General features: G+C 41.9%; 1 protein-coding gene across 2 annotated transcripts; it reads right to left on the reverse strand.

Moving 5' to 3' along the window:
* Positions 1-7,941: 7,941 nt before the first annotated feature.
* Positions 7,942-14,279, reverse strand: LOC104440806 (ADP,ATP carrier protein 1, mitochondrial). Of its 2 annotated transcripts, XM_010053789.3 has the most exons (4): positions 14,067-14,279; positions 8,971-9,475; positions 8,512-8,883; positions 7,942-8,402 (listed from the first exon to the last, which is right to left on the reverse strand). In XM_010053789.3, the coding sequence occupies exons 2-4, from the start codon at positions 9,451-9,453 to the stop codon at positions 8,103-8,105; spliced, it is 1,155 nt and encodes a 384-aa protein (XP_010052091.2). In that variant the 5' UTR covers positions 9,454-9,475; positions 14,067-14,279; the 3' UTR covers positions 7,942-8,102. The 2 variants fall into 2 exon arrangements, with proteins under 2 accessions (XP_010052091.2, XP_018731170.2); XM_018875625.2 differs by lacking the exon at positions 14,067-14,279 and having other exon boundaries at positions 8,971-10,241.
* Positions 14,280-19,557: the final 5,278 nt, after the last annotated feature.

Raw genomic sequence — 19,557 nt, forward strand, 5'->3', positions numbered from 1 at the left:
ACTAGCTGATGAAGCCAGTGAAGCTGGACGACCACAGACGTCAAGAGCAATCAATTAAACCAAGCCAATATTCCAGAGTTTATACTAGTCGTTGGTGGGATTATGATGCCTCCTATATATAGCAATAATAAGTTCACGTGGAAAAAAAATGTCTTTACAGTCTGCACATGAAGCAGAAATTCACGACATCAGGCTAGGAATTTATAAGGAACAACTATCTCCCTTGCTATCTCCTTTCCACAAGCCAACAGTACAACACCTTCCTGAATTGCATCAAGACTTTCCATTCCATGGCAGAAACAGTAATTATCACAAAAACGATTTCATGGAAAAAAATGCTACTTTTGGTCAAATTACAAGGACTAGTGCAATTGCATTCCTGAAAATCACATCGACGTCCTCTGCTGGACAAAGAATAAATAAGGAAAAAGGGAAAATATTGTAATTGTAGAAAGTGCAGAGAAATCTACAAGACATTTTTTTAAGCATGTTTCCCAACTTTGCCAAACTTAGAACGACAAGGTTCCAAAAATACAATCGGACTCACTTCAACAATTTCTGAAATACGGAAGTGGAAGATTCATGCCAGAGAGACTGATGAGATGTAAAAGCCAAATCATCATAATCCATCTCAAACCATCATTCAATCAAATTACCCTGCTCTTCGAATTTTACGATCAAACCCAAACCAAATGATTGATGTTGTAATCAAAGTCCTGATTACTACGAAAATTACTTGGTTTGTGCAATGTACTTCAAACTCATTTACGTGTTAGAGATGAACAACAATCCAAATTACATATCCTAGATTCGATACGCCTGTAGAACTCATCAGAATTTCGATTTACAACTTATGTCGTCTTTGTTTAATGCATTTAACTACAACGCCTAAGAAAATGCTGTCAGAATTATTTGATACATGAAGGGAGCGGTGCTTTCACATGGTACGAATTCCTCTTGCGACGGTTAATTTAGAATATCTACCTAAATTTATCAATTGAGGAATTTTCTGGTTGAAAGAACTTGATTCATAAATTAACTAGCCTCCCAGTTTGAAGGTCTAGCTCGAGTTTAGCATTAATAAGGGAAACATCTAATGATTTTTGCCTTTATATGTAAATATTTTGTTATTGTTGCATTGCACCGTCCAAAGATCCTTGATTTCAATTACAAGGACATTAGAATTAGTAATTCAAATTCCAAAGAGAATTTTTTTTTGTTAATACCATAGAAAATCTCAAACTAGTGAGCATGTGACAAATTTATCCTAACTAATTTTTTGATCACCAAAAGCCTCAAATTTGTATACTTTTGACAAATTCAATCTCTATTAATTTCTATTAAATTGTCACTTAGGGCCTGTTTGGCAACGTCCAAACAAAGTCTTGCATTCTGATTTTTGTTCCCAAAATTAGTTTAGGACGAGAATCGCGTTTGATAAAATTTTGTTCCCGGGAACAATTTTGGACAAGATTTGAGAATAAAAAAAAATTGATTTTCTAGTCCGAGAATCGAAAAAAAAAATCAAAACAGTAAACCCTCACTCTTCCCTTTCGTCATCCCGCTTGCCGTTTGCCACCGCCCGCCACCGTCCGCCGCGCCGCCCGCCACCGCCGTCCGCTGCCGGTTGCCGGTCCGGCGAGGTTGCCGGAGGCTCGCCAAGCGGGCGAGGTCAGCGAGCTCGCCGGGAGGCAAGCCCGAGTCATCGGCAAGGCTCGGCCTCGCCGGTGGCCAAGCGAGGCTCGCCACCGCTCTGCAAGGCTTGGCTAACGAAGGCTGCCTCGCCAAGCGACCGGCTAGATGAAGAAGAAGAAGAATAGGAAAAAAAAAAAAAAAAAGAAAAGAAAAAAAGTAAAAAAAGTATTTAAAATTTATTTAAAAATCAAAATAAATTAATTTGGAACAAAATCAATTAACATTGTATCAAAAGCAATTCTATTCCGAGAATAAAAAATTTTGGACAGTTACCAAACGCGTTTTTACTCAGAATCGGTTAGGGAACATAATAAAAAATAATCATTTCTAGTCGAATCAACTCCCGGGAATAGAATTGTTACCAAACGCGCCCTTAGTGCACTGTTTTCCTGTGGATTGCACGGCAAAAGAAGCTTGAGCACGAGTTATGGATGATGCTACGACACCACGGTCCAAGGGCTACATTGAGAAGGGCATGATCAAGAAGCTCAAGGAGTGAAGACCAAGGAGTTTATGCTATGGCCGCCAGTGTCGGAGATCGCCATCAACCCACCAACACTGAAGATCAATTTTAAAGAGCCTTGCCGGATCATCAAGAGCTTCTCTATTGAGGCTTTTGTTGCTGGCCAACAAAATATATTTTTTGGCCAACAACAACTCTCCATTCATTTGGTTATACATAGATCATTTGGTTGTCGTTGTTGCCACACAATTTAAGGTTTGACAGGACAAGAAGATGAAACTATCTTTGAGGCAAACAACATCATTCGGCAGATACCGACAGTTCGATAGAGTATTTGAGTTACCAATCGAATTTAAGCCGCACTAAGTTGATGAGACAACATAGACGGGAACATATAAATGGTGTCAAATGGGCCACCTAATTTAATCCGATTTGCTGGAATCCTATGTGGGCAAGCAAACTAGTTGTCCGTTTGGTTTAACTTTGGGGAAATGCCCTTAGGAGAATACAAATAACTTTGAGATAAAGGGGTTTCTCGAAATGCTACATGGTTTGGTAAATTACAATCTCAAATAGCTTTGAAAAATAATTTAGCAAAAACACCATTTGGCAAAACTTGCATTTCTAATTAGCTTTTGCTATTTTTTTTTTTTTTTTAAATCTGAAAATAAAATCCGATGGTCGGCGAACCGCCGGCGAATAATCGGCCAACTGCCGGACGGCCAATCTGGCCGTCGGACCGCCAGATCGGGCGGCCTGAGGTCGCGGAGGCCCGATTTGGTTGTCGGACCGCCAGATCTGGCCTCCCAACGGCCAAATCTGGCCACTGAACCACCAGATCTGGCCACCGAACCACCAGATCTGGCGGCTGAGGGCGTGGACCTCAGGCGGCGTCGCCTGGGTTGCGGGTCGCGCCACCTCGGGCGGTGGTCACCGGGGACGCGCGACCCCTATGCGGTGGTAGTGGTTGCCGGAGAAGCCAAACTCTTAGACGGCGGGGAAGACGAAGACGAACGGAGAAGAAGATGAACGGTAACGACGATGAACGGTAAACTTGCATCTCTGAAATGCCGAATGCTCAAAGCTGGTCTTATCGAAAACCATTGCCAAACACACAAAATTTTCCCAAAAGCCAACCAAACGCTCCCCCCCCTCCAAAGGTAAATCCATGGATCGCAATTCCGAAAAGAAGAGTTTTGCTTCAATTTTTTTTTGGTCAAGAAAACATTCCATATATTTCCATGAATATAAAATGGATAAACACAATCCAACTATAGACAAGACAAATTCAAAACAAAACAAGCTGATATTCGATATCCCTATTATGGATGATTTAGTAGACATCTTTCAACATCATCATCAAAGACCAGTAATTTTAACTTTCGCCAATCATAACAATCTAGCAGTTCCTTTACCTCTAATTCCCTAATAACAGAAGCAATCGAACTTCCGCAGCATCCTAAGGCTATTGGGCGAACGCCGGCGCCGCAGCAGCAATTCCGCTGTGTGACCAATCGAACTAGTTTAGACACAAATCAAAATTCTGAAAACCACAACTAAAAACGAGAATCCAACGAAAACTTACGTAAACCCATTCTGCCTGAGAAGCGAGCAGATTTCCGCTCGTACTGCCGAGTCATGGCTATCTATCTGCACCTTGCGGAGGGCTCCGCGCTCGCCAACTCTCTCCAGAATCCAAAGGAAAGCCTTCGCTTGCTCCAGCGTGTACAAACTTAAATGCTCTTGCCTCCAGATCTCAGCCACCAGTTCTCTCAGCTTGTCACACGCGGCATCGCATCTTTTATACGCATCAGAAATCGAGTTTTTTCTGAAGGAGAGAAGGATCAGAGAAGAAATTGAAAATTATGATTTTCGAGTTAATCGAACCCAATACTCACTTGTTGCCCCAAGTCGTCTCCGGGAGCTCACACTTAACTCGCAACTTTACAGCTTCATCGAGCTCTGCGATGGCGATCTGGAGCCGGCGCACGAGAGGAAGCGCATGTTCGACCGGAGGAAGTTCCATGACGACCGGCAGGGGAGGAAGTGCCATGGCAGAGTGATTGAGGGGTTAGGGTTTCTCTTTTTTGGTGGGAGAGGTGTTAGGGTTTCAAAGATGAGAGAAAAACTATGGAAAAAGATAATCACAATCCCAAATGCCCATTATTTATTTGCTTTTTTCTTTGAGTCGTTCAAATTTGAGGAGAAGCAGAAATATTTTTGATAATATATGAAAAGAATATCTATCGTATCAAGTATTTATATTAACGAATTTATTGGAATTGTAAAATATTTAATCCGTGATATCATTTAGATACTACGTGAATTTCACAAAATTCAATGGTGTAATTGCACCCGTTTTGAGGAAGCCCGTCCAAGCAAGAGTTTGCTGATTAGACGAGGACAAGTTTATTTTTGCACTTCATGTGCATTCTATGGTTCTAGAACAGCATAATTTTTATTGAACCAAACTAAAATGCATGATACAACGAAAGGGCATTAGTTCATGTTGACATCAGCTACAACATGTCTTGCTGTGTCACGTCAGATGTTGTCTTTGCACAAGTATTATGTCATGTCATGTTGACAAATTTACCTATGTGTTCATTTACTTCTATGTCGCCTTAAGATGATAGTGGGAATATATCTCTCTCAATTTGACTGTTCTTGTCCAATCTAATGGCTAATCTACGCAAATTGAGATTTTATCACTTAACTTTTACTAAATACGAGTGTGATTCTTAACTCCCGCACATCAAACATAGGCTGTAATCCTACCGTGGCCAAGGAGAAACAGACAGAAGCTGCTTTAGAAAATTTACAGTACGAAAGCTTTTGATGCGCAAACTGCAGAATCCATTAGGCATGAAAATATATGCAAACGAGAGAGAAGTACTGACTTGCAGATTTTCAGAACGAGGGAGGGACGATAATCCAGCCTCTCTTTAGCTAAAAGAAACCATTTCCCTCCTGATCACACTTTCAAGAATTAAAGGAGTTGATATAAGTCGCTATGCACTTCAGGAGGCTATTTGATCAGCCGGATAGCTACTCAAACACTAGCAAACGAAAACAAAAGTGAACAAGAAAGTGCGTTATGTACATCATCCGGATACATACAACTCTACCGTATCGTATATTTCTACTCATCGACTCTGCAGCTGCTGTTTCTTTGCACTCATTTCAAGAGAGAATCTTCCTCGTCAGCGATGTTTTCCAGTGCTGTAATGTGTTTCTGGAAGGACGATGCAGCTTGCTCTCTCTCTTCTAGTTGGCCGAGCTTGTCAAATGTGATCGCCATTCGGTAGAATGCATCAGCTGCCAATTCATGAGACTGCATGCAGTGGTACGGAAATCCAATCGATTGAGCAAACTTTGCCGATGCCCGCAAGGGCATGCAGTGCCCATTCTATAGCGAGACCAGTGCTTAGGACAACACGATAAATATAGACCGCACATGAAGATGAGACAGGAGAAGACTGGCAAGCATTCGTGAGCTCCGACGAGAGAGGTGGAAGTGCTTGCTTTTCTTCTGTTTTTTATGTTGGGCAAAAGGAAAACTACAGATGACACCCCACTCAACAGGTCACGAGCGAGGAGTTGACCTGAGATATTGAATATTTGGGATGAGATGCACATAATAGTAGCTAAGCATTATACATAGATAAGTGACTCAAGTTTAGATTAGCTTATAGGACGCTATTTTTTATTCAAGGGTCCATTTGGTTTAGCTTTTCCAAGGAATTTCGACCTCAAAAGCCGCGTGGAGAAACGCAAAGGTGTTTGGCAAGTCTTCTCAATGTACTTTCGTCTAAATGCTGGCATTAGAAAGACTGAAAACTCAATATTGATTGGGACATTTGAAAAATACTAAAATTAGGGTTAAGTAATTTTTTTCTTTCATAACTACACTCACCAATTCTCTAGTTTTCCAATTTTGCCCCTTCTTGTTGTTGTGCATCTTCTTTGCACGAGGGTAGCCGACAAGGGCCAATGGGACTAGATTTGGCGGACGATAGGTCGACAAGGTCGTGCAACCCGAGCGACCATGCCAAATGAACCCGCATGCTGAGAAATTAATTTTGTTATTGAATACTCTACTATACTTACTTTGAGATTAGGAGTCAAAACAAGAAATCTAGCACCTCCGACATTACATTTCGAATTACTTCCATAACATCCTTTGCATCTCCTAGATGTTTCAGTCGCAAGAAAGTTCATGATGGCAGCACTCTTACGTTGCCGATGTGGTTCAACTAATGGAAACATAGTAGAATTTAGCGAAAAGGCCAGTAATATTTATCAAGCATTACGGGATTAATTTGATTCAGCTCACCCTACCTCACCAACCAAGAAAGAAAAATGGACAAGATCGAAGATCTAAAAATTCGTATGGGCCGCGAATGGCAGGAAAGGTCCGGCCCAATAAACCAAGTGTGGGCTTTGGAACTATGAGAAGCCCAACATCGCCATACTCAGGAAATTAAACAGCTTTTATACGCAGGAAGGAGTGAGAGACACAACAAATCAAGAAATTATTTGAGTAACTTAAAGCTTTGTGCTATAGCATATTAAATGTTAGAAGTTTACATATATTTTTTTTTAAACTACAAGATTTCGTCTGTCTTTTCCGCAAATTGACATTATATCATGGCTAATTATTTCGGTTAAGAAATATTGTGATACATTTTTTAGTCCATCCTATGTTGGGTCAGATCATAAAAGGTATAAGCCAAACATCTACCAAATCAATGCGGCATAGATGTATGAAAATCGTTCCAATATATGTAACTTCGGTTTCTGAGTCTCACACCTATGCATGCATGAATAAATTAATGATCGGTAGAAAATGATTCCCATAAACTCAGATAATTACAATTAATTTTTAAATTATTTAATGTGGTTCATGAACTTTTGATATATGCTTGAATTATATGAAAATGTTTAGTTTTATTCTTCCATTAATTTAAGTATAGAGATAGTATTGAACAATTTCATGCGATGATGGCTTGACGTGCAAAAGTAACTAAGGCTGCGTTTGTTTTCACTTCTTCTTTTTTTTTTTTCTGTTTTTAAACACTTTTTTTTGTTTTTTTGTCCTGGGACAAAAAAGAAACAAAACGCGTTTGGGTGCGTTTTTGTTCCAAAATTGTTTTTTTGTTCCTAGAAACACATCTAGAATAGAAACAAGAAAAAAAAAAAAAAAAAAGTTATTTATTGTTTTTGAAACAAAATTTAGAAACACTTTTTTCTTTTATTCTTCTTTTTCTTTGGCCGGTCGCCGGCCTCGGCCATGGCCGGCGATCGGCCTACCGATGAGGGCTAGCGGCCTCGCCTTTGGCCGGGCGAGCTCGAGCTCACCTGGATCCGGTGAGGCGGAGCTCGCCCGGCGGCCGGCGAGCCTCGTCGTGGGCCGGGCAAGGCCGTCGGCCCTCGCTCGCCGGTCGCCAGGCCATGGCCGAGGCCAGCCAAAATAAGAAAAAAAGAAAAAAAAAAAAAAAAAAAAAGGAAAAATAAATAAGAAAAATAAGAAAGAATATAGAAAAAATAAAATAAAAATATTAAAAAATAAAAGAAATAAAAAGTTATACAAATTTACTAAACGTATTTCTGTTTATTTTTTATTTCGAGAGAACAAGTTTCAAACACGTTTTTTTGTTCAAAAATCGTTCATCTAATATAAATATATTTTTTCATTTCGTTTTCGAAATAATTTTTAAACATAAATGTTACCAAACGCGTCTTAAGTTTTTGACAATTCCATGGAATCACTCGATCGGAGAGATAGGTATGAGGCTTTCGTTTTATAAAAGGTCAAGTTAACAGAGTCCATCAAGTCTTTATTATGGAAATCCATCAATCCTGAATTTATTCGAAGACACAAAAATGGGCATAACTAGGTGATCGGTTTTTCGTCGTCATCGGTCGCGCAGAGCTTTTGACGTCAACTGCCGCCGCCGGACCCATATTTCTTCCCCAGTAGGAGGAGCTGCAGCTTGTCGTAGCCAGCGAGGACACCCGCCCCGGCGACAGCACGGAGGATGTTTGCACCAAAGCCTTTGAAGAGCGATTTCGCGCCTTCCTTCTTGACGATCTGTTGGAAGGCATCCATGGTGTTCCTGTACTTGACGGCCTCTCCCGACGTCATCATCATCCTCCTCCGCACCGTATCGAATGGGTATGACGCCAGCCCACCACCGATTGTGACTGCCCAGCCGAGCAAGAAACTCGCTACGAAACTATCCTGCAATTATTCAAGCGGAGCACAAGTTCAAGGCATAGCATAGCCATATTGAAATTATATAAGAAGTTGCGCACATTGACATTCTGAAAGAGATGAAAAGCTTGCATACCTGCATTTTACCGACCAAAACCACCGGCTTGAGAGAATCATACAAACCGAAGTAAAGCCCGCGGTACACTATGATCCCGACGCATGAAACGGTGAAACCACGATAGAGACCGGCGATGCCATCAGACTTGAGTGTCTTCCTCCAGACATCAATCAAGCCATTGAACTGCCTCTCACCACCCTTCTTGGCGACCTTAGCATCATTAGCCAGACGGGTCCGAGCATAATCCAGGGAATACACGAAGAGAAGAGACGTGGCGCCAGCGGCTCCACCAGATGCCAAGTTACCGGCAAACCACTTCCAGTAGCCATCCCTTTCTTTCTTGAAGTTGAACATCCTCTTGAAGTGATCTTTGAATGCAAAGTTCAGGGCCTGGTTTGAGGAAGAAATTAGTTATAGCTCAATCGCATACAAAAGAAAGGACGAATGAACAGTGAAAGAATGTCGGCAGAAACTGACCTGGGTCGGGAAGTATCTGAGGACGTTGACACCGTTGCCTCTCCACAAAGCAAGCGCGCCTTCGTCCTTGATAACCCTCGCAAAACAGTCGGTGATCCCTTTGTATGGTTCAGATAGCCTACCGGACTTGATCAATTCGTCTTGATTTTGGATCAACATCTTGACGCGTTCGATTGGAGCAGCCGCCGACTTGGAAACAGTTGAAGAAACTGCACCCATGAGGAAATCCTCTAAGAACGTGGACACTTTTTTTTCAGCCGGAGCTTGAACCCAAATGGGAGAGTGAGAGGACAGCGGTGCCAGACCACTGCCCCCGTGGAATGCTGGAGATAGAGGACTCTGCGACGCTCCATAGTTACTATTGCTCGCGAAATTGTGTGGTCCGTAGTTTCTCGCGCAGGTGGTGCGTGAAAGCCGAGATATCAGGTGAGACTGCCCGTGAATTTTCTGAATCACCGACGGATGCTGCAATCCGTCGGTCATGTTTGTGACAGAGGATGGTGACCTGCAATTGGAGCTCCTGAGTCTGCAAATTTTCAAATAGGACCGCACAAGAAGCAGAATATCTCCCCTTCAATCAAGGCAAGAAGCTCCTTCAATGCACAGAAGCATTCCCATCATCCATTACTTTCACGTATTCATCTAACTGTAATGGCTAGGGAAACATACTAGAGAACATCGTGTCAAACATAGGTAACCACAGACATACGGCTTTAGGAAGAAGATCCTAGAATCTGAGATAAACGAACGAGTACATCATCTTAAAACTCTCTATCGATTGCGAAAATTAATCGCCAAACTTCATCCCCTAGAACCTTTCAGCAGACCGAAATCTCCACTTACAGGTGATATCATCAAACAAAGAGAGATATGCGCACACGACACGGGTGATCATATGAAGAGATGATACTAGACCGGAAATATTCAACCTGTTGCTCATTCCAAGTTGGGTGCCGTCCTTCACTTACATGGAAAAGCCGTCACTCTCACCATATGAGGAGATGAACACTGTAACATCCCGGCTCCCATTGTGTAATATTGTCTGTTTTGGGTCACCCGCCCTGGCGCGGACGAACCGGTATCCTAACCACGGTCTTTTCCCTCACGACTTTAAAACGCGTTACACAAATTAGAGGAACCAAGCCTTATGAGCTAACTAAGACCTCTCTCCCTAGGTGATGCGGGACAAGAGAGGAGGCTATCACACTCTCCATCTCTTAACAGAACAGTGTCCTCACTGTGGCCCCTACAGGCGTTAGAACAGCATTTGAGCGGTGGTCCTACACGCGGTCGGAAGTCGGCTCTGATACCAATTTGAAAGTTTATCTAATATATATAAGTTAATATCAGTTTGTTGGTTGTGTTTGAGGCTGCGTCCTTTGTAAAGAAGGACGGCCGTGTCATCCTCATTCTTTGTAGTTTTTGGGTGTGACAAACACTAGACCGGCAAATTCAAGGCTGTGAATGACATGTAAAGGCCAGCAAGAGCAGCTAGGAACTCGAGAGCTTTTGTGTCTTGTCGACATTTCAACAATTTTCGACATTTTTTGACACTAGATTAACACGTGTTGAAAAATCTAATATCTTATCAGCTTTTCAAATACACACGAGCTGGGAATTTTAACATGTGAATATGAAATTCCGACATGCACAAGTTAATTTTAAAATTTTTCAATAAATGACTAGTTAAAATGTAAATATATAATAAAAAAAAAGAATTGGGAAAAATTAAAAATCCAATCTTCTCTTTTCCTTAAACTCTCAATTTCCATGACACACAATTCACCTCTTTCAACGCACTCTAACACGCGAATTCAGAATGCAAATTACTTGTTTTTTTTTCTACAAGTTTTATGAATTATTGGAGTGTAGTTGAATTTGTCAAATTAAACCAATTAATTATATTAACAAATGATGGATTAATATTTTTAATATAAATTCATTCTAAATTCTTTTTATTATTTATTTATGAATTTAAATTAAATTAAATTAAATTAAAATAATCATAAAAATAATAGAAGCTCGATGGAGCTTGAATGTTCATTTCAGAACTCAGGGAAAATAGGAGTGGCTGTCAAATCTGCTAGCCTTGGCATCGCCTTACGTACGGCACGTAAATTTGACGGTCGTGGACGATTTTGACTTATGGTCCTGTTTTAACAACTCTGCCACTATTGACAATTGGTCAGGTCAAGTAATATGATATTATGCGGTCTACTTACTCGCTTATCTACCTTATCTTTCTCCTCGGGTAAATTTTTCTAGACACGCACAAAATTGGAGATCAACTGTTCAAATTTCACTAGTGAGCCACATGTATATGTACGGCTTGATCTCTATAATCATTCTAGGATTCTAATAAGATTAAGCGTGTGTTATGATTCGTCACGGCTAATGCAGTTAGTAAAATCTTTTTACTTTTTAAGCATATAGATACATGTATGATCAAAGAACACTCAAAGGAACACACGTAAAAAGGTAAACCAGGCAATTTTATTTCATTTCTTATTTTTGTATTTTAGGTGATAGGATCAAAGTATACTGGAGGACAAGCAAAAGGTATCACCAATCCACACCACACCCAAAAGCTTCAGTAGCTACATCATCTTGGCCTGGATACTACATATGTACTATGTTATTTGTCTCCTGCTCACGACACATCCAAAATCTTAATCTGGTCTACTGATCTAAGAAATAATGATCAATCACGAGTGAGCATAAAGCTCAGCAAGCAAGGCCCGCATGGCTGCACCTTATTTCTGTTCCCAAGAACAAAATTTCTGTTTTTTTGTTCCCGGGAACAAAAAGGAACAAACGCGTTTGGGTGCGTTTTTGTTCCTTTTTTTGTTCTTTTGTTCCAAGGGAACAAAAAAAGAAACAAACACTTTTTTTTTTTTTTTTCTCTTATTTTTTGTTCTTCTTTCTTTTGGCCGGTCGCCGGCCTCGGCCATGGCCGGCGACCGGCCGACGAGGGCCGGCGGCCTCGCCACCACGGGCGAGGCTCGCCGCCCCCGGCGAGGCCGACTCGCCGTCCCCCGGCGAGGCCAAGGCTCGCCGTAGGCGGGCGAGGGTCGGCCTCGCCATGGCCGGGGCTCGACCTCGCCGAGCCACCGCTAGGCGACGCCGACCTGGCGGTGGCTCGGCGAGGCCGAGGCTCGCCGGCCGGCCGGGCGAGGTCGGCCTCGCCGGATCCGGGCGAGCTCGAGCTCGCCCGGCCATGGCGAGCCGACCTCGCGCCGGCCCGGGCGAGCTCGATCTCGCCAGATTCGGCGAGGCCGAGCTCGCCCGGCGGCGGCGAGCCTTGGCCTCGCCCTCGGCGGTGGCCCGGTGAGGCCGCGCCTCGCCGGATCAAGGCGAGGCCGACCTCGCGCCGGCCGGGCGAGCTCGATCTCGCCAGATCCGGCCTCGAGCTCGCCCGGGCCGGCGAGGCCGCGCCGCCCGCCGCCGGGCGAGCTCGGCCCTCGCCGGCCGGCCGCCGGTGAAGGCCTTGGCCGGCGACCGGCCAAAAGAAGAAAAAAAAATGAAAAAGAAAAAAGAAAAAAGGAAAAATAAGAAAAAAATAGAAAAAATAAAAGAAATAAAAAAATTATCCAAATTTACCAAACATGTTTCGTTTATTTTTTATTCCCGGAACAAGTTTACCAAACGCGTATTTTTGTTCAAAAATTGTTCCCGGAACAGAAATACTTTTTTTCTATTTCGTTCCTAGAACAATTTTTAAAACGTAAAACACAACCAAACGCGCCCCAAACTACTAATCAATCTATATCTCATAAGTCAATAACAACACATGAGGAAAACAAAAGATTGTAATATTAACTAGCTTGAGAACTTTTCTCAAAATCAGGATAACAAATTGGAAAACTTTCATTTGAAAATAATAACCCAATAAAACTTGAATAAAATATAAAATTGCAATTAATCATCTTTACAATGTCTTCTAGGGAACCCCATTAACCCCGGCATCTCGCATCCATTCAGCATTGCAAGGAGATCTAGGGAACCATGCTACACCTCCCAGACATCCCTAATGCCACCTAGGGCATCATTGTCCTAAGCACTGACAACATTCCAAAATCACACTTATTCCATGGTATAGCAATTCAAATATTTCAATATAAACAGGCTATCCACTGAGTAAAATGCAGCAGCAATTCATTACCACCACCACCAACTATCCTTTTATAAACCAGAGAAAAGATACAAACATTTAGTTGCCTGTATCAACTCAAAAGACAGATTGCAAAACAAAAGTTTATCCTGAATTGACAGAAAAAGGTAGCTCGCTCGTCTGTAGAAATTAAGGGCATTCGCAAAGTAAATCGGTTCCAAAAATCACGAAACTTTAACATGATGTGGACAAGATTTTAAGGAATGTTTTTTTTTGTAAAGAAGCTGAAGTCCGGTTTAGCTTGTGCGGGTCCCAATAATTTTATGTATGTTGGACCAAAACAGGACACAAAGTCAAGTTACAACAGGTCAAGAAAATGGCATTTTGGTCGCCTAATCGAACTCCAAAAATTATGGAAAAAATCCATGTTATAGTTTAAGACGTGGTCTAAAATTTTTTTACGTAGGACACTAGCCCAAATTGTTTATCAAAAATCCTTTAGAAAATGGAAACCGAGCAAAGTTCGGAAATGGCTTAAAAAAAATAATTTCTAACCCACAGTTTTTGAAATATATTTTGCATATACAAAGTCCGAAAAATTTGAAATTAAAGTATATCGTAGAATAAGTCAAAACGCACAACTTTCGTGAGAAAGTCCCATCAAATTTATACCACAAAGACCTGTGCAAAATTAGCAAAATTCAGTCTACAATAAATAAATCCAAAAATCGGCGTAACCTTGGATTTGTCCACGACTCGTGTCGGTTAAGCTCAAATCAAAGAACCCTTCAATACCCAGCAATCCAAGAGCATATTAATATACTCAATGTATTAAATTATTAATGATACTTGCAACACAAATATCCTGAAACCGTCGATACGCATAATTAAGCACGAAAACAATCGAGGCAACCAAAACTCAAGGAAATTGACCTCGACATACAGAAATTAGCCTACGTGGTATAAATGGTAGCAATTTACTTGCCTCGAGTCCTACGCAAGTGTTGATAAGGCTCAAAGGGTCTCGGAAGTCCCGGTTGCGGCTGTTCTCGGATGGTCAGCGTTGGGCTGAGACGATAACGCGGGACCACGAGGGGCTGAGTTGATCAGCTGGCTGGACGAGCGTGTCGCCGGCGTGGTCCCACGGTTGTGGCGAGCGTAAAACAAAGAGAAGAGAGGGAAACGATTGGAACGGAGAGGTGGTAGTTACGAATAAAGAAGCAGAAAGCAGCGGTGGTGTTATATAGGTCGTTCCACGGACACCAACGGCCTCCTCCTCCTTTTTTTTTTTTCTTTTTTTTTTTCCGAGCCAACAACTTTGAAAATGATCTTAACCTTGATCTTTATATCATCGTTTCAAACTTTTCAAACGTTTTAATACGACTCGGCCGCCCCTGAAGTAAAGTCAGACTTTGCTAAAGAAACCCTTCAAATCGTCTCTCTTCCTCCTATTAACCGATGGGGACTTCCAGATACTCATAAACCCGGTCAAACGAGTAGCTACAGAGAGTCTTCAAAAAAACATCTCGAACCCACCTGGGTAGCGTGCTCCTTCAGTTGCAGACGCACCTAAGCCTAGAACAACTAAAAATGCTTAGTCCACCGTCCTTCCTCAACTGACGGAGCGATGGTCAACTAATGGCTTGATCAACTAATGGCTGCTCATTTTGTGATGAAAAGTCAACCGATTTCATCTCATCTACTTTTTCTATTTCTCTTTTTTTTTTTGTTATTTTTATATTTTTTTTATTGCAAGCTTAAATTGATAGATAGAATCCTAAGAGGGCCCACACAATCAATTTTTATGAATATCATGAAAAAAATAAATTGGATACTAAAATATAAATAATTACAAATGAAAAATAATATCATCTACCCAGGCTCATTGCTTGCCAGGAGCTCGAGCTCGTCGACTCAAGTCTCGCTAGATCAGGGAGCACGAGCCTCACCACAAGCTCAAGCTCGCTAATCTTAAGCCTTGCCAAATCGATGAGCTTCAAGCTCGTCAACCTCGCCACTCACCAAATTGACGAGCACGAGTCTCACCACAAGCTCGAGCCTCACAAGTCTCAAGCCTTGCCAACTTGGCAAGCTTCGAGCTCAACACTCACGATCAGTGGCAAGTGGTGAGCCCGAGCTCGCCGAAGGTGGGCAACCCTCATGCTCATTGACGAGCTCGAGGCTCACCTATGTCCGGTTACTAGCCGTTGTTGTAGCTAGTCGTCGTCACCATGTCTAGCGATTGGCCAATAAAGAAGAACTGGAAAACAAAGAAAAGAAAAAGGAAAATAATTTAATAATCAATTTTAAAAATTGATTTAGAATCTTTTTTAAAAAATAAAAATAATGAAAAATAATTTTAAAAATAAGTTAAATGGAAAAACGCGTATGGAGGAAAATATTTTCTTACCGAGCAATGGAAAATATTTTCCACTTTATTTTTAGGTTTCACACAAACACTGGTAAATAATTATGTTTTCTGAAAAATGGTTTTTTAGAAAATATTTTCCGAAATCGTCACATTTTCCGTGAAACGAATTGAGGCTAAGTAGGTGATAATCTTTTTTACTTTTAATTACTTATATTTTAGTATCTCATTTTTTTTTCGTCATTTTCATGAAAATCGATCGTGTGGATCCTCTTAAGATTATAGTTTTTAATTTAAGCTTGCAATAAATAAATAAAATTAGGTGAGATGAAATTGGTTAAAAAAGTCAACCGGTTTCATTACAAAATGAGCGGTCATTAGTTAACCGTCACTTCCTCACTTCAACTAAGCCGGACTCTAGAACAACAATCTTGAACCCACCTAGGTAGCATGACATGGTGCGATCGGGCAATGGCGATGGTGCAGACATGGCGTCGAGGTGGTGCCGATTGAGATGTCGCGATGGTGACAGGAACGGACTGCGATGGCACGAAGGCAGGACACGTTGGCAGTGGCGCGAATGGCGTAATCCAGGGACAAGTTTGATGGCGCGGCGATGACTACTAATCACTTGAGGCTCACGATCCATCAAGCGAAAACCTAGATGCCCCATGCGTATCCAGTCCCGGGTCAAGAAATGGGAAAAGCATCTCGTTTCTACCGAACATATATGCCAATCATGGTCAGACAAGAAAAGTGCACCATTCATCATTATCGATGCGACGAATGATCGTATCAGAGAGACAGTACATCGATTAGTGATGTCGAGTGAATGAAAACACCGTACCCCAAGACTGAGAAGAGTACACGACAGCTGAGCACGAGGGCTGAATTAGTTGATAAGGTGTGAGCGCTCGCTTAGTAACACGAAAAAAGCATACGTGAAATACGAGCGTCGGTTCTATAATCAACTTTACAAGTTCCTTCGATGGGCTTCGCTGAGGAGCCTAAACATCATGCGTCAGCGATTGTGTCTGGGCTTTCCCATTACATTGACAAAGTCGACAGATTCAAGCGCATGGAAGTTTCGTGTCAAACACCAAATCTTGGTCAGAGGACATAGAGCAAGCGAAGAAAAACATATGCATTCGACTTCGATTGTCATGCTGGCCTTGAGAATGATGGTCCCAACAGGAGCGGTGATTTCCGAACTTACCAGTGTCTTAGGGCGCGTTTGGTAACGATTCTGTTTGAAATAGATTCGATAAGAACTTATTCTTTTTTATTCTATTCCCGAGAACCGATTCTAAGCATTTTAAGCCGTTTGCAGAATCGTCCAAAATTTCGATTCGGAATGAATTGTGTTTTTGTACCGTGTTCATTAATTCTGTTCCAAATCAATTTTTTTTAATTTTTAAATAATTTTTTACTTTTTTTCATTTTTTTCTTTTCATTTTCCTTCTCTTTTTTTTTTTTTCCTTTTTTCTTTTCTTTTTCTCATCTTCTTCTTCTTCTTCTTCTGGCCGGCGTCCTCACCGGAGCATCGCCGGCAGCTGGGCGAGGCTCGCCTAGCCCCGCCGAGGCTCGGCCTTGCCGATCTAGCGAGGCCGAGCCCGCCGGTGGCCTGGGCTGGCCTCGTCGTGGCTGGGCGAGGCCTACTGTGCCACCGGCGAGGCCGGGCGAGCCTCGCCGGTGGCTGGCTGCCCTCACCTGGCCACCGGTGGGCCGGGTGTCGCGAGGCTTGCCCAGCCTCGCCCGGCCTCCGCAAGGCTCGGCCTCGCCGGATCTAGGAGGCCGAGCCTTGCGGTGGTCGGGCTTGCCTCCGACGAGCTCTCAAATCGGATGGCGGCAGCCAGCCGGCGACCGGCGGCGGTGGACGGCGGCGGACGGCGGATGGTGGCGGGCGGTGGTGGGACGGCGGTCACGAGATAACCGAAGGGAAGAAGAAAATTTCTTGATTTTGATTCTCGAATTCGTCCAGGAACAAGAATCAACTTTTTTGTTCTTGATTCTATTCATAATCTGTTCCCGAGAACAAATTTGTTCCAGGAACAAAAATTTTACCAAACGCGATTATAAAATAAACCGATTTTGGGAACAAAGAATCGATCAGAATTTGGCCATGTTTGATGGTTACCAAACAGGGCCTTAGATTCCGGTCTCAAGAGAATGTTCTTCGTACGGTGGCTAGGCCAGAACCGAAGTTGCGGGTCCAATTAGAATTAAGAATAGGAATTATCCTCGGTGACTCCGTTACTTTTTTGACTCGATCAAATGACAATTGGCTTACGCTTTTGTGAATTTCAAGAAGGGAAAATGCTGCTAGACATTGCCCACGGGCACTTCACTTATTAAGATTTATTGATTAATATTCCTACTTGAACGACATCTCTCTTGAAGTATGTTTTTCTTCTTCAATTTCGAAATGTTTTTTGTGCGCGACTCGTCTTTTTGGGTCTTAATAGTTTTTATTAAATTATATCTCGAGTTAGAGTATTTACAAAACGCGATTTACTTGGATGTTTTCGGTCAACGGAAAAGCTTGCTAGACTCTTAAAGAATTACAAATAGAGAAAATAAAAAGAAGATACGAATTTCTTCTTTTCTACGAAACTTGCCGAAGGTTGTTATCCAAGTGGGGCCCAAAAGTTAAGTATTCACACGTGAGTTTCCTTTTCGTTGGAAATTAAAGGGTGGAGTCTGACCATGGAGACAAAAAAAAAGAGAGCTAGTGGGCTCATGTCAAATATTTGACCTTTGAGCACACGATTTTTCTTTTTTTTGGCGTGTGTGAAGCGACTTAAAAACCCTATAAAAGAAAAGAAAGAAAAGAAGCTGGACACGTCAATCTAAAGAGAACCGTGCGTTTTTGTTTCGAACTTGAATGTGTGGTAATTTTGTATCGTGAATTTATGTCTAAATGAGTTATTTATTTATAAATGTTTTGGGTTTGGAGTTAAATTTAGATGTGAGAAACACTCGAGCGTGTGAGCGATTATAAACTCTGATTAACTTATTATAGTGGATTATTTGCTGCTGGCTCTGTATATGGACGTAGGCACTGATACTCGGACCAAACTACATAAATTTCTAGTGTCTTTATTATTTTTCGTTTATTTCTCCGGTAATTTCGCGTTAACGTAAATTACAAGATTATGTCGTTTCCACGTATTATATTTCAATAGTTTTAACTGATGATTGCAAAGCAACGCACCTATTAACAAAAGCCAAAGAAATTTTTTTAAATTGCATAACTATTTGATAAAAAAGAGAGTGCTATTTCTTTGGACTCATTTCGAGAGAGGATCTTCCTCGTCAGCGTCGAGAAATATTTTCTCCGTAAGCGATATTTCCGAGTGCCGAATTGTGTTTCTGGAAGGACGATGCATCTTGCTCTCTCGTCCAATTGCCCCAGCTTGTCAAATGTGATCGCCATCAGGTAGATGCATCAGCTGCCAATTCATGAGACTGCATGCAGTGGTACGAAAATCCAATCGATTGAGCAAACTTGGCCCATGCCCGCAAGGGCATGCAGTCCCCATTCTATAGCGAGACCAGTGCATAGGACGACACGATGAATATCCACCGGGCATGAAGACGTGACGGGAGAAGACTGGCAAGCATTCGTAGCTCCGACGAGATTTGATGGCAGGCAGTTTCAAAGTGATGGAAGTACTCGCTTTCTTCCGGCCTTTTTTTTTTTTCGAGTCGCGCAAGGAAAACTGAGCATTACTTGTTCGGAAATTTTGCTAAGTACGGACATTATTTTTTTCTTTTCACCGTGGAAAGATAGGATTTTTTTTTTATCTTTTTTACTTTTCATGTCTTGGAAACAAAAAGTTAGAAATCATGACCATTACTGAAATTCTCGTAAGGATATTTGCAAGGGTTTCCACACGAGACAGAGAGGATCAAGATGCTTTATGTATGAAATTTGCGGTTTCTTAATGAAACTCAGTTTCCATAGAATATTCGAGCTCTGCAACTAGGCTTGAAGAGCACCGCTCACATGAAGGAGACGACGCGCATCCAAATTCGGAAGCTCGTCAGAAGCTTGCCTTGGAGAATCCAGCACGATACCTAAAGTTTCAGGAACTGCAACCGAGAT

Source organism: Eucalyptus grandis, chromosome 1 (genome assembly GCF_016545825.1).
Source record: "Eucalyptus grandis isolate ANBG69807.140 chromosome 1, ASM1654582v1, whole genome shotgun sequence".
NCBI lineage: Eukaryota > Viridiplantae > Streptophyta > Magnoliopsida > Myrtales > Myrtaceae > Eucalyptus > Eucalyptus grandis.

What these genes read in the sequence shown, in the direction of transcription:
- LOC104440806 (XM_010053789.3), bottom strand. Translation starts at nt 9,453, where the DNA reads ATGACCGACGGATTGCAGCATCCGTCGGTGATTCAGAAAATTCACGGG. An exon ending in TCAGATACTTCCCGACCCAG is followed by an intron (nt 8,884 to 8,970) that starts GTCAGTTTCTGC and finishes TCCTCAAACCAG; the next exon opens with GCCCTGAACTTTGCATTCAA. An exon ending in TTTTGGTCGGTAAAATGCAG is followed by an intron (nt 8,403 to 8,511) that starts GTATGCAAGCTT and finishes GAATAATTGCAG; the next exon opens with GATAGTTTCGTAGCGAGTTT.